The 15,728-nt window shown below is 40.8% G+C and overlaps 1 protein-coding gene across 1 annotated transcript in view; it reads left to right on the top strand.

Annotated features, from left to right (window-relative positions):
* The first annotated feature begins 676 nt into the window (after positions 1-676).
* The window catches only part of cbfb (core-binding factor subunit beta), a 37,820-nt gene continuing 22,768 nt past the window's right edge, over positions 677-15,728 (top strand). Inside the window, exons 1-3 of the mRNA XM_073472275.1 lie at positions 677-1,018; positions 1,656-1,742; positions 8,587-8,703. Of these exons, the coding sequence (XP_073328376.1) occupies positions 941-1,018; positions 1,656-1,742; positions 8,587-8,703 (282 nt within the window). The 5' untranslated portion in view covers positions 677-940. The remainder of the gene's footprint in view (positions 1,019-1,655; positions 1,743-8,586; positions 8,704-15,728) is intronic.

The raw sequence follows: 15,728 nt of genomic DNA, 5'->3' as shown, positions 1-15,728 counted from the left end.
GATTAAAAGCTTGAACAACAGATGGAAACATGAATTATAACATATCATTGGTGCTGATGGCTTGACACATGCTCCAAATGAATTTTCATTTCTGTTTGTTTAAGTTCCGGCCATAAGATTCACGCTTTTCATGGGCTACTGCGACACTTATTGTACGCCTATTTGTCCTGCTGAATCATGCTGTAACAGCTGCTACTGTTGATGATGATGACGATGATGATGATGATGATGATACAAGGATAAAAATGTAAATTAGACTATGTGCCAAAAAGGTTATTTCCTCCTCTGGCACCACCGTGACTTTAATTAAAGCCGCCAAATTAAAGGCTATACTTACATAATCCCTTGAGCTTTATGCATTATTGTGCCCCTAAACTGTTGAATGTGTGATTACCCGGCAGGGCTACTGAGGGAGGAGCTCTTGAAAAGTCGCAGGTAGACCGGAGACAGACAGGGAGCGCTCGTTTGTTGCCACTTTGCTTGAGATCACACGCTCGTCAAGAGAGAGAGGTAGAGAGACACTGAGGGAGAGTGGGAGAGAGAGAGAGAGAGAGAGAGAGAGAGAGAGAGAGAGAGAGAGAGAGAGAGAGAGAGAGACGGTCAAATTGAGCTTTATCTATCGCGTTGGGTCACTTAATAAGAGCCACTTGGAGCCAGAGGCGAGCCGGAGCGCAGATCATCTTCATAAGAGCAGCGGTGATAATCACAGAGCACATTGCTCCACACAGAGAAGAAACACACACACACACATATTCACACACACACTGAGGGAGAGAGAGAGAGGGAGAGGGAGAAAGAGACAGACACGGAAGAGAAGTGAGTGAAAGAGAGGCAGAGTGAGGGACGGACGGTTAGACGCACAACTTTTCCTCTGCGGGATCGTGTTTGAAAAAAAGGGGCTTAAAAGTGACCGTGAAGAGGCCGGAGAGAGCTGGAGAAGATGCCGCGGGTAGTCCCGGACCAGAGGAGCAAGTTCGAGAATGAGGAGTTTTTCCGCAAGTTGAGCAGGGAGTGTGAGGTGAGTGAGAGAGAGCCACACACACTGAGACTCTCTGTTAGACGGCGGAAATAAAGACAAGAGAGGGAGGCTCGTTAGCGGAGGAAAGCATGCTGGAAGGGCTGAAGTGCTTTGAGTTTCATTCAGGTTAATTCATTTAATTTAATAAGTTCAGCGGGAGAAAATCTACAGCTGGAGAAAATCCCCCAAAGCAGAAGAATGATGGTCTACAAAAGTGCTTTACAATAAGTTGTTTCACTTCTCTGATCTCTGGCTTTCTGAAAATTAGAAAAAGTGTTTCTTTTTTTTTGTTTTTACTTTTCTTCTTTTTCTTCTTCTTTGCTTATATATTTTTGTTTATTCATTTTATTCTCAAATTAATCTAAAAAAAATAATGTTTGCTTATCATTCCATCACTGTTTGAATTGATTTTGTTTTTAAATGATGAAGAAAAGAGATAAAGAGTGGTGCTCTTCGCTTTAAATCAAAAATTCCTGTGGCTTCTCTTCAAATTACAGCGTACTGCTGCCAATGAGCATCACCAGTCACTGTCAAACAGCCCTGTTCAGTGTGTTTACTATAGCAAATCAAATAAACGAAAAACTCCAGTATATTGTGAGTATATAAACTGTATTTGTGTGTTTTCTTTCCATGGTAGATTAAATATACTGGCTTCAGGGACCGGCCCCACGAGGAGAGACAAGCTCGCTTCCAGAACGCCTGCAGGGACGGACGGTCAGAAATAGTGAGTGCAAAATGACATTTATTCTCTTATTTCTGCATGTCTGCGTGTGTTTGTGAGGATGTGAGATGTGTGTTTTGTAAAATTGAAACAACACACTGCTCTTTAAACTCAGCTTTGCCTCATAAGAGAAACATTGACAGTCTAAACTGACATTAATCTCAAGGTTGTCTCCATGATAGGAGACAAATGAACTCTTGTTCTTGTTGAGATCAGTTCACTTTGTGCAGAATGTGTGTGTCTGTGTGTGTCTGTATGTGAGCTGATGTTTTGATGTGTCCCTGTTCAAGGAAGTAGACATGTTATCAGACGTGCAGACCCACCAGGCTTAACTTTGCCTCACTTTCTAACCCAGCTGCAGTCATCATTGTCTCGGAGGCTCTCATTAACACATGTTATCACACAGACACATTACGGTTACAAAAACACAGTTAGACCTGTAATTTGAGGCCTAAAACTGCTCGCCTGAAGTAAATATGACCTGTCATGTTTAATTTTGGAATATACAGTAAACATGTAGTGAATGAAGCAGATGTAGAGAACAGAAAAATAAAAACACCTGTATGAAGTTCAATGACAGTGTTACAGCCACTATTTTGATAACTGATTAATCACTTATCTGTCAAAAGGACAAACAGTCTCTGGTTTCAGCTTCTCAGTTCTGAGGATTTGCTGCTGTTCTCTGTCTGATCTGAGAGTATATTTAGGGTTTGGGACAGGCACTTTTCACTTTTATCCAACATTTATGCACAAACCAGTAATCAAGAAAATAGCCTATCGATAGAATCGATAATTGGAAAACTAGAATGGCGCTCAGCAGAGCGCAAACTTCTGCCACGGCCCAATAGTCCCCTTTTCTCCAAACTCAAAGATACGAGCCACAAATACGCCTGATTTTACCCATCAAGATCCATACACTATTCCCTGAGAAATTAATGAAAATGCCAAAAAAACGTCCTGTCTCTGGATGGTAAAGACAGTGAGAAAAACATTCCTAGATCCGTCCCTTTGTCCAGATCCACACCAAAAGTTAAAGGGGTCTATTCTGGGCTGAGACACATCCTCCATTCAAGTTTTGTGTAAATCCGTTCAGCAGTTTGTGTGTAATACTGTTGACAAACCAACAAACAAACCAACAGACACGGGTGAAAACATAATCTCCTTGGCTGAGGTAATAATCATTAGCTCTATTCATGTTTAGACCGGAGCTGTTTTGTGTTGATTCAAGTCTCTGCTCTGTCGTTAGTTGTGGTGTTGTGATGTATTACACTGAAAGGTGTTTCTCCTCATTTTCATTTACGGAGGAGCAGCCGGTGGGTAATCACTGCAGGAGGAGATAGTTTGTGGCAACAGTGTCACAGTAGAAGAGGGCCAGCGTGCTGAATCTGTCTCGCTCCATTTCCAAACCACACTCGTCTCCAGCCACTTCTTCAAATGCATCTGATCAGATGAGAAGAACGTGAACTCTTACTGAACTCTTTTGTCTAATGAAACGACCAGCGTGTCACAACACCTCAGTCTAGAATATAGTGCATTAAAATGAAGAACAGTCCTGAGTTTTGTCCTAATTTGAATTATTATCAGCAAAATGTACTTACAGGTGCACTAAGTAGTTTTGGGGAAGATATTTTAATCAGAAGAGAAACATTTTCATTGATTGTTTTTTTTCTGTCTAAACAAACTAAATAAACAAACTCTCTTTGTTTTCATGACTGAATAAACTGAATCAACAAACTGACCTTAAAGGACAAATCAACTTATACTGTCTTACTTCGTTTATATGTGGCGGACCCTGCCACCTTTCTAGCTTCAAACAGTGCCCTGGACCTTATTTTCCTCTGAGAACAGCTTGTTCATTCAGTTATGGAACAAATACATATTTCTGAGCTTGTGTCAATAACTCATTAATATTATAAATATTAAAACTTTGAGTTTCTGATTTTTTTTCCCCAAAACAACATAGTATAAAAGTAAAATGATCCATTATGTTTGCAAAATGGTCTAAAGAGCATTATTATATCTTATATTACTGGTTTATTACGAATATTTTAATGTTGTTTATACATTGGTTCAATTGACTGTATATCAATGCATTTGAGCCAGACCTAATTTTAATATTCATATATCACCAATATACAAACATGTATAACGATAAGATATGTAACAGAGACAGGATATTTTACAGGTAAAAGTAAAAATAACGTCAGTGCACTGAAACACTAAACTTTACCGGGAATTTAATCATTTTAAATTACCCCAGGCATCATTTTCTGAATTATAATCTCTAAAAAGAAGTTTTCATATCAGCACATATCGGACACCATATACGCCGATACCAATATATCTGTGATAATAATAATACGTGCTTATTCTAGGTTTTTAAAATCTTAATCTGCAAAGTAACAGTTGGGAGATGAATGTCCTTCGTGAACTCGACACGTCTGCATGTGTCACTATTTTCTCCACAAGTGTGAATGAACCTTGTGACCTTTTTTGTTTTCTTTCAAAACCCTGTTGTGCAGCGGCTGTGATGAGCTGTTCACAACTTTAAATCGAGCACAAACACATTCATGTTCGTATCATGTTATTACTGCACGCTTACAGTGTCGAGTCTGTTTCAAACTTCCTATTAGATGATGTCCTCAACAAAAGGTGAAGCCAAGTGAAAAGCCTTTAGTCTGTTGGCACAAACACACACAAACACAGGGCAACTTCTGCTGCCTTAGTCATCCTCGAGGTATTTTTCACAAACATGCTGTCATCGTGGCGGACGGGTGGGGGGGTGGAGAGGGGTGTGTGAGGGGGTACATCTAGTTTTACAATCTTTTAGTGGGACATGATGCGTCTGTCTGTCTGTCTATCCGTCTGTCTGTCCTCACTGTATTTATAAGCCTCTTCTGCAGTGAGAATTGATGGCCACGGTTTTAATGGTTTGATGGCAGGTGTGACATCATGCCGCTTATTTATCTTTTGGGCCAGACGCCGCTAAAGACCTCCTGCTATTTTCATGGTCAGTGTGAACAACGATCCGACACAATGAGACTCGAACGTGCTGTCAAGGACCACTTTTTTATAGACAAGATATCTCATTTTTTAAATCCCACTTCACTCAAAAATGTGTTTGAGCGTCACTGTGCAGGATGATGTTTGTGCAGACTTTGACACCAGACGGCTGTTTTCACATTCAGTTGTTAGAGAGGGAAAGTTTTTCTTTACTTAACTGAAATCTGAGTTTTTAAGACGTGTACGTAGTGACATCTCAACTAGTTTGTAATTCAATCAGGGCCCAAATTTTAACTTACACAAGGGTGATATAGTAATTATACCTTTAAAGTGAATGATGTTGACAAGGTAATGTAATTTTTTTATTATTATTATTCAGCAGGGTAATTTATATGTTTTTTGTGGAAAGATCATATCAAACAGGTTGATTTTTTAAATATTTTTTTATAATGTATATTGAGGGGATCTTTTGAAAAAAAATCTCGTCAAACAATGCTTTCTATTGTCTAATTTTTTTTTTACCTTATTCCAGACTGACTGTAATAAAAGGTTTCTAAGAATTATAAAATGTATTGAACGTAGTGTTCATTTAGAGCAGTTAAGAAGTCAGTTTATAACATCTTTCTTGCCAATAAAGCTGGTTAAGTAGATGAATTTATGTCAGAAAATAAAAGACAAACCTTTAATATTATATACGTACAGTATTACTGTCAGTTAATATTTTCAAACTGCTCATAGAAATGCCATCAAAGTAGGTTATTTTTCTTGTCATAGTTCAAATAGTTTATTTTTAAGGGTAAAAAATAAAATGACCATTTATCCCTTTATACAGTACATTATGTATATTATGTAGATAGGTAGATAGATGTAAGTATTTAATGGAGATAATGATATGTACATATTTAACAAATAAGAAAAAAACATACATAACACGTACAAACTTCTAATTTTAACTTATAATAACGTTTGAAACGTTTAACGTAAAAATGTGGCGGTGTATTTCCAGGGATGCAATGTCACACACAGAACGCAGGATGACTCTAAGTTGTTCAGGATTGATCTAATAAATGGGACAATAATTCAAAGTAAATTATCTTCGGCTCAGCTCATTAGAGAGGAGTCGCTTTCTCAACTACTATTGATTTTCATGCTGCACTGCTCTCCCTCCCATCTCTCTCGCTCTCTCTCTCTGTCAGTTCACTTCCTTTTATTTTATTTACTTTGCTCTCTTCTTCTTTGTCTTCATTCTTCCTCACCTCACTTCCTTTTTCTTTTCTCTCTATCTTTCTCTCTTGTCCAACTGTCTTTACATTTATAACCCTGTCTTTGCGCCTGCTGTCCCGTTCCCCTTCATTTCGCCTCCTCTTCCTCATTTCCTCCGTTTCTCTGTGCTTCCCTCTCTTTTTCTTTTTCCTCCTTTGTCTCTCAGTTTCCCTCCATCTCTCTCCTCTCTCTGCCTCTCCTTCCCTCTTTTTTTTTTCTCCCGCGGTAGTAGGCAGCAAATGAGTATCAGATGGTTGTAATCCAATACTTCAAATACAGCAGAAATGATGACTCGGGTGTTCTTTGAGCTCTCGTTTCTGCGAGAGCGTGTGTATATATGTGTGTGTGTGTATGAGAGACGTTTTTTCTCTTTGTGTGTCTGTGTACACACTTAGTAATTTTCTGCTTTCCCCCCCTTTATTTCCCTCTCTTCCACTCACTGTTGTTCTCTCCTTCTCCTCTTTCAGTCAGCTCTCTCGTTCTCTTGCTCTCTGATGAGGGGCAGATTTGACAGGGTGCATAATTCATATGCTTCCAGCTCAGTCGCAGCCCTAATGCCCTTAGTATTGATCTGTCTCAGCAAACACAACTCATCACACACACACACAAAGACAATAGACACACACACACACAGAGTTACACATAAAAAACAGACATTTTCTAACTTGATTTTCTGCCTCTCTCTAATTCATTGCTTTCTGACTGCAACAGAGAAATGCATTCTATTGATTTTCATTTTATTTGTGTTTCTATATGCGTGTGTGTGTGTGTGTGTGTGTGTGTGTGTGTGTGTGTGTGTGTGAGAGAGAGAGAGAGTGTGAGTGAGTGGGCCGTGCGTGTGTGGGCCTATTGAAAAAGGAATGTCTGCCATTAGAGCAAGAAGCCATTTTACAGAAATCAAAAACGAGGAAAGCTACAGTATGATGTGATTATGTGTGTGTGTGTGTGTGTGTAAGAGCGTGTGTGGGGGGGGGGGGGGGGGGGGGGAGCGGTTAGACTAAAAAGAAACAGAGAGAAAGCGACAGAGACAAAGAAGAACTCTGTCTGTCAAACTTTAACTCTTTAAGGCTTCAGACCTAAATCAGACATTTAAACCTACTCAAGCATTCTGCTGTTCAGCTAATGCACAAACCATCTGGAAACATCGCAATTAATCTGTGATAACTGCATGTATGTAGAATCAATCATTCAAAGTCTTATTCTTTTATATAAATCTGTGTGTGAGTTAAAGTTTTAATATTAAAGGAGCACTCCACATTGTACTTTTATGACTTTGTTGGACTTGTGAGAGACGGAATAAGAAAGGAATCACAGCTGCAATGATTAGTTATCGATAAATCATTTTGAGTAAATAACATAGAAATTACAGCCTTTCAATTATGAGGATTTGCTGCATTTTTGACTGTTGGTTCATTATGAACTGTCACAATAGGCTGACAGACACCACATTTTTCACTTTTTCCTGGAGTTTAATCATCAAAATAATCGGCAGATTAATGAATAATGAAAATAATTATATAAAGTATGGTTAAATTGATGCTCATTGATACACTTAACCCAAGTCATCCTTGTTCAGATCCGTCCGCCTGCTAAACTCTTATGTCTTCCAGACTCCACGCCTTCAGATTATAACACGTTCTCTTATTGCTGCCTTTAAATGATTACTCCCTTGGCTTAAGTCAAGTGGGTGATATCTCTTGAGTGATTTTCTCAGACTTGTCAAACCTCCCCCAGAACCAGAGAAGACATAATCCAGCTGTTTCTACAGGCTGCTTATTATTCCCCATAATAGTATAACTGACTTTGACACGGAGTGTAGTTTTACCATGTATAAAATGTAATGTGGGAGGCTCATTTGTAGTGCTGATTCCAATAAATCACACCCTATTCTCCGGCTTCATACCTCGCATTTCACCTCTTTGCGTTCACTGTTCAGTCTTCAACTGTGACGACTGGGGAATATATCGATATTACTCCTCATCGTGATATAAGACTATATTTTATCTTAGATTTGGGTTTCAATATATCGGAGTGTGGCATAAGTGTTGCATTTTCATGATTTTAAAGGCTGCATTTCATTCCCCTTTCCTGATGATTATCTATCAAAAATCTCTTTGTGTTAATATTTTGTGAAAGTACCATTAGTCATCCCTACAATACTCTCAGAATGCTGATATTGAGGTATTGAAATCACCCAGTCCTAGCATTTATGGAGTGCTTGTGAAGAGATTTCAAAATATCAAGACATGTATCATGTATCTAAAACTGCTGCAACATTATTTTTAGTTCCATATCACCTGGCCCTACCAACTGTACATAGACTATATCTGAGTCTCACAGCTCTCATCAACAACAATACTACTGTATTAAACTGTGAGCTGCAACTGTCTCAGCAAGAGCCGAAATACACAAGTGCAGGTGAAGCACCTCAAAAGACAGGAGACCAAAAAAGAACAAAAATTATAGTAAATGTTGGACTTGTCTGTTGCATGTACAGTTGCTTGCCAATGCATCATTTTAATGTTTGCTTTATGCTGGTCTTTACTAACTTTATATCCTCTCTCTGTGCTTCTGTCTCCAGGCCTTTGTAGCTACAGGTACCAACCTCTCTCTCCAGTTCTTTCCAGCCAACCTGCACGGAGATCAGAGGCAGGTTCCCACAAGAGAGTATGTCGACTTCGAAAGAGAGACAGGAAAGGTAGGTCAAGTGTGAGACATCCGCCCACTTTCTCAAACCGGCACACACACACACACACACACACACTTTCTCTGTTGTAAAGGTCATATGGTCTGAGCTGTCGCACCGAGACTGGCAGCAGTGAAAAGAGATTCTCAAAATGATTGGGGTGGATATTTCACTTCACTGTTGGGGGGAACAATAAACAGAAAACATTCTCAAGAGCAGTTGTTGAAGGGGACACCCCTGAAAGGACAACCTGGGAAATTTTCTAGCCCTGTTTGTCGCGACAGAACCAGGTGTTTTTACTGAGACCTCAGGACATCTACTGCGGTGCTTGTGGTGACTGAAGCAGGGAGTTTAAGCCAAAACACTGTGTTTTTCTAACCCACACCAAGCGTTTTTTGGGCTTTAACCTAAAACTGTGTGACAAGAGAAAAATAGCACCTTTGTTTAAAGTTAACTTTTGCAAAATATCTACTTACTATGGTCCGCCAGCACCATGCTGAGACAGAGACAGGTGTGTGAGGTGCAGGTTGATTGGCAGTGGACCAAACCACTGTGAGGCAGATGGTGGGGGGGGGACCAATCTTTTTTGTTTTGAGGGGGAAATTCCCCCCCCCCTTTTCTCTCACACTTTCACATGACTTCACCTGATTCATCCAACTTTGTTTTCACATATGATGATGTGAAACTCTTAAAAAAAATAGCTTTTGGAGAAACACATGAATCTCTCGCTGCTTTTTTGCTTTCTGTTCCTCTTTTACTTTATGAAATGAAAATGACGGGCCAGACACGCACACAAACTAAAAAAGACTTCATGTGAATTTATGAACGCAACTGTTGAGTTTTATCCACCCAAAGGTGTTTTTCTAGATATTTAGGCTGTAATTGGTGACATCTGATACGTAGTTAAACCTTGACACTTGTCACTAGTGCTGCTGCTTGATCAAGATCAAAGTTAAACTAGTTAAAGAGCACAGGAGATGTTAGTTTGCTGCTGTCGTCAAGGTGATATCCACTCTACTGTACAGTGCTGCTGTTGTGTTTATGTGTATGTTAATTGTCTCCCCTGGCGCTAAGCCTGGACTGTGTGGACGGTGTGTGTGTGTGTGTGTGTGTGTGTGTGTGTGTGTGTGTGTGTGTGTGTGTGTGTGTGTGAGTGTGTGTGTGTGTGTGTGTGTGTGTGTGTGTGTGTGTGTGTGTGTGTGTGTGTGTCAGAAGGCCCTCCACGGACACTGGCTAGCTGAAATGAATGCCGGCTGGCGGCTCATTAAAAATGCATCCTGGGGAATCGATGGATCTCCATGCCCCAAGGCTGACGGACTAATCTCACACTGTTAATTATTTAACACAAGTGCCCTGATGGTTGGGAACAGTGTGTGTGTGTGTGTGCGTGTGTGTGTGTGTGTGTGTGTGTACTTGTGTTGACGAGCGTCGGGCATTTTGCAGAAGACTTTGTGATGTGGCGTGTGTGCCAGACAAAGAGAGAAAGATACGGTATGTGTGTGTATGGCAGGAACACACAACAGAGTTTGTGGTTGTGTGTGTGCGTGTGTGTGCGTGTGTGTGTGTGTGTGTAAGGCGATACCTTCTCCTTTGTCACCTCAGCGGTGCTCACAGATCTATGAAGTTTTAATGAGGCTAGGAATCGTCAACGTAAAGCAGGTTCACAGCAGTTCTGTAGAACTGAAGCAGAGCATTCACACACTCAAACGCACGCACACCAAACACACACACACACTCACATCTGAGGATCCAGATGAACCTGCTGACAGTCTGCTCTGTTCGTACATATTCGTCTTCAAAACTGAGAAACCTAAGTCATGATTTGCGAGCATAGTGACTCACAATAAGTCACGCCACATCACTGAAATGCTCTTTTCATGCAGCTCCAACAGAAGTCACAAGTGGAAGGTTTCAGTCTTTACTTTAATGTAATATTCATTTATATTCCACTTGTATAAAAAAGGACATGTAAGCGCAGACTGTGGTTTCCTGAGTGAAACATGAAAGAAAAGGTATTGTTTCAAAGAAAGTGGACAACTCCACTCAGTTGTTCCAATGCAGAGCCTTTAATTGTGTACTGAGTGTACATTTTCTGCTGTGTTGCTCTACCACGAAACCAGCTTTCATTTCACACACAAAGAAAACCACACGCACACACGCCGCGTTCGGATTCTTGCCGGACCTCCCTGTAGAATACAACTGTCAGGCCAGGGCAGAGATCTTGCGTACGTTGCAGCTTCTTCTCTTAATTACTGTCACAACTAAACAACAAAAACACACACACACACACACACACACACACGTCTGGGGCAATATTTTTTATCATTTGCTTCTAAAATGTTCTGTAGAACCTGAAAGTGTTCGAATAGAATGTCAGGATGAGACAGTATCCATGAGCTGTGATTCAGACTGAGGTACCAAGTTACGGTTTTTGCCCCTCTTTCTTTATTTTTATTACTTTCCCCTCCATATTTCTTTCTTCCAGCTTCCCTTCTTTTTCCTGTGTTTGTTTTTCTTGTGGCATTTTATATGAACATCCACACCACTCCTCCATCACTCCCTTCTTCTCCCTTCCCTCTCTCCATTCCTTATGTTTTTTGCCTACATCCCCTACTCCCCCCTTTCAACCTTCCCTCCTTCACTCGCTCCTGTCCTCCCTCCATCCGCTCTCCCCCTCTGTTCCTCCCTCTCTCCCGCCTTCATTTCCAAACACAGATGGTGCCAAACCAAAAGGGTAGCACAGCCAGGTTAAACTTGGCGACTGAATACAATGTGTGTGTGTGTGTGTGTGTGTGTGTGTGTGTGTGTGTGTGTGTGTGTGTGTGTGTGTGTGTGTGTGTGTATGTATGTGAGAGAGAGAGAGAGAGAGAGAGAGAGAGAGAAAGAGTAGAAGTACAGGCTCTCAGTGTCGTTGCAGGCTAATGGGAGCCAGCTGTGGAGGAGGTTAATTTTAGCATGAGCAGCTAACTTGCTAGCAAGCATTAACCCAGCCCTCGACATGACTCGTAGCATCAGCAGCTGGTTTATCAGCTGCCTGTGTGGCAACAGACTGATTTTAAAGTATTAAACAGTCTAAGAAGAGCTTTAAAGCTGTAAACACGTTTAAACACGGGATAAAACTGTTCCCACGCAGGCTGACAGTGGTACGCTCTGCATTAGTTTTTAAAGTCACTCCCGTTAGCTTGTCTATGTGGGTTAACTATACATTAAATGTCAGGCATCGGTCTAATGAGCAGTTGAGCAGAATGTTGGACTAAGAACATTTTGGCTGCCTGCTGAAAAATGAAAGCACAAGGAACAGGAGAAAATTCTTCAGTTCAACTAACTAAATCAATTTTGTAGACGGTTTTTGCAGTTTTTCCCCTCTGCAGGAGCTTAAAGGTAAGAAAAAATATCATATCCCAATCAAATAAAATACTCTCGCTGTGCTGTGCATCATTTTAATTCAGCCTCTGGCTCTCCACTCGAATTTAAAATACATGTTTTATGTGTTTTAACAATGTGCAGCTGCACAGCTTCAGTTTGTAAAGACCTCCTACCTCTTAGTTGTGGGGTTTAAGGGGTTCAGAATCGTACACTTGACCATCATCCTTACTGTGGTCACTGAAGAGATTTAAAGCAGCATTATGTAGAAATTCATGCAAGCAACGCAACTCTTGTAAAAATAAGCTAACATTAGGTGCTAACTACAAACAAAACTCGGCACTTCCAGACAACTTAGAGTGTGTCTTGAAGTAACGTTTGACATGAATGCTCAAGTATTGCAACTCAGAACAGTAAGGCAAGCTATGATCCAAAACGGGATCATCCCTATGTTCCCTGGGTCCTATGTTGGGGGGAACATAGGACCCTTTTTTAGAAAAAGGGTCCTATGTTCCCCGCTTTCCCCCAAAAGGGTTAGGGTTAGGGTTAGTTAGTTAGGACCCTTTCTTAGAAAAAAGGTCCTATGGACCCGGGGAACATAGGTACACTCCCATCAAAAACTAGCAAGTTGACAACTTTTCTGACACAGGCAAACATCAAGCAAGTTCAACAACATAAGAAATCTAAATTAGCAAGTCAGCAAGTCCAGCCCCGGACCTGAAAACCACCTCCTCCTCCGGTGGTCCGAAACTCCTGTGATAGCGCTGTAAACACCAACTCTACCTGGAGCTGCTCCGAGCACAGTCAGCTAGCAAAGCTAACTTGCAGCTTCAGTATTCAGCAGTTACAAGTTGCTTTCAGGAATCTCTGTGAATCACAGAGATGAGGCAGAGCAGCCAGAAGCCATCAGTGGGAGGACAAGAAAAACATTTCTCCATAAGATATGATTCAGTTTCACCAGAATCAGTGACAGTTGCTGCTGTGTTTAATGTACTGCTGTAAAACAATACATCACACACACAATCTGAGACAGACACCATTCGCCATGCACAGTAGGTGCATTTGCAACATGTACAACGCACAGTGTAATTGGCTGACAATATTAACACTAGCTGTTCATGTTAACAGGTACAGTCCTGCTCACCATTATTGGCACCCCTTAATTTTTTGCATAACCTCTACAGTATCGTCAGAAATAAATGGAAATGTACCAAATTTATATCATCAGGATCTTTTAATCGGAGGTCCAAAGTAATTTAACAAAGAAAATTGTTTTTTCAACTTACATATTGTAATTTCAAAGAAGAAACAGAAAAAACAGCATGTGCAGCAATAATGGCACCCCTCTTTAATATCTGGTTGCACACCCTTTGGCAGTGATGACAGCCTCCAAACGTTTCTTATACGCTTCTATAAGCTTCTTGCACTTCTCAGCTGGTATTTTCTCCCACTCTTGTTCAAGCTCTTGAACGTTTGCAGGTTTCTTTTCCCCAATGGCAGATTTCAGCTCATACCAAAGATTTTCAATCGGATTGAGATCAGGACTCATGGCTGGCCATTTTAAGACAGTCCATTTTTTCCTTTTCAACCATTCCTGCGTGCTTTTGGATGTGTGCTTTGGGTCTTTGTCTTGCTGGAGGACCCATGATCTTCGACTCAAACCAAGTTTTCTTACACTGGGTAGGACATTTCGCTCTAAAATCTCTTGATAATTCTCTGATTTCATGATTCCTGTGATACGGTCAAGGCCTCCAGTACCAGATGCAGCAAAGCAGCCCCACAGCATTATGGATCCTCCACCATGCTTAACTGTTGGTAGGGTGTTCTTTTCCTTGTAGGCTTCATTGTGTAGTCTATAAAAAAACTGTGGGTGTGCATTGCCAAAAAGCTCTATTTTTGTTTCATCTGTCCACAGAACATTTTCCCAGAAGGATTGTGGTTTGTCCAGGTACTCTTTGGCAAAGATTAGTTGTTCCTTTTTATGTCTTTTCCTCAGCAGTGATGTCTTCCTTGGCCTTCGCCCATGAAGCCCTGTTTGGTTTAGTGTGCGGCGTATGGTACTTGTTGAAACCATGACTCCAGACTGTTCCAGGTTGGCCTTCAGGTCTTTGGATGTTTGACGTGGTGTTTTTTCCACCATTCGCACCAACTTTCGAAGACTTCTCTCATCAATTTTTCTCTTCCCCCCACGCCCAGGGAGGTTCTTGACAGTTCCATGCTTGGCAAACTTCTTAATAACATTACGCACTGTTGAAACAGGGACACCAAGGTCTTTGGAGATGGCCTTATACCCTTTGGAGGTCTTGTGTTTGCCAATTATCGCACTTCTGATGTCCTCAGACAGCTCCTTTGTCTTCACCATTGTGACAAAGGAACAGGGGATAACAGATGGCTTTTTAAAACAGGGAAGTCATCATTCATTGGCTAATTCATGTCACATGGGCACAGACAATTTATCACAGATGATTCTCATTTGTGATTTACCACAGGTGAGTCACAATGTGTTTCCATACTGATTTACAACAAAGGGTGCCAATACCAGTGTCACAGCAAGCTTTAAGTTTTTCTATTTTTTCCTCCCATTGTTTATTGTTTTAAATTGTTGTTTATCATTTGCTCTTTTGTATCAAACACGAGTTCTCTATAGAAAAAAAATGTTTCACTTGATTCATTTTTTTCAGAAGATATTCCACATTATGTACTTAAACTTCATGGGTGCCAATAATGGTGAGCAGGACTGTATATATTGAAGCATGCAGGTCAGGAACATTAATTATTTATCTTGAAATTCTGAAATTCATGCTGGAGCCATGTACACTGTGTCATACTGTGATGATTTCTTTAGCACATCCCTTTTATCATCACTGACATACATTTTGCTTTCAAATATATCTCTTTGTGACTCAACTTTTCCCCTCCCGTGGTTCTTTACATACATGTCCCTTCTGTCGGTATTTGCTTGTTCATTAACCCTTTGAACACAGACCAATTTGAATGTCTCCATATCGTCAGACCTTCCCTTCATTCATTCATCGGTTCCTTGTCATTGAGAGTGTTTTGTTTGTGGTTTCCTCTGTGTGAAGAAACCACTCCATGCCTCGTGTGTCCTTTAGGTAAAACAGTTACTGGTCTTTCCTTCCTTCCTGTCCTGTGCTCCATCCCTCTAGCTTGCCTCACCACCTCCGTCTCTGCTGGCCTTCCTACAACATGAATGTTGGAGTGTACTTGAGTCTGGAGCGCTGCTGGTGAAATATGTCAAAATGATTACCATGACAGCAACTCAGCACAAGTTATTACTCATTTTCATTACACTCCCATTACATCTTCCACAAGTGTCAGGGTGAAGAGGCTTCAACAGAGCCATTTTTACTTGGCCTCAAACTATTCCTTTTGGTCATGAAAATATTAGTACTTGAGATTTGGTTCGGAAACTGGAAACTGGCTCCATTACCGACCATTTGCTGGTGGAAAAGTCATATCTGAGGATGTGACTTTAGACGAGGTTGAAACCACAGGAATCACTCTGAGTTTCACTGTTGATGGTTGTTTCTCTTTGTGTGTATGTGTGTGTGTGTGTGTGTGTGTGTGTGCATACTAGTGCAACACATTGAGTGTGTTTGTACATTACCCCTCCACATACAAAAAGGAAATACGAAATAGAAAAATGGGGAATG

This window comes from Pagrus major, chromosome 8, assembly GCF_040436345.1.
Source record: "Pagrus major chromosome 8, Pma_NU_1.0".
NCBI lineage: Eukaryota > Metazoa > Chordata > Actinopteri > Spariformes > Sparidae > Pagrus > Pagrus major.
Note: the sequence above shows the minus strand (reverse complement) of the source record. Positions and strands in the feature narration are given on the sequence as shown.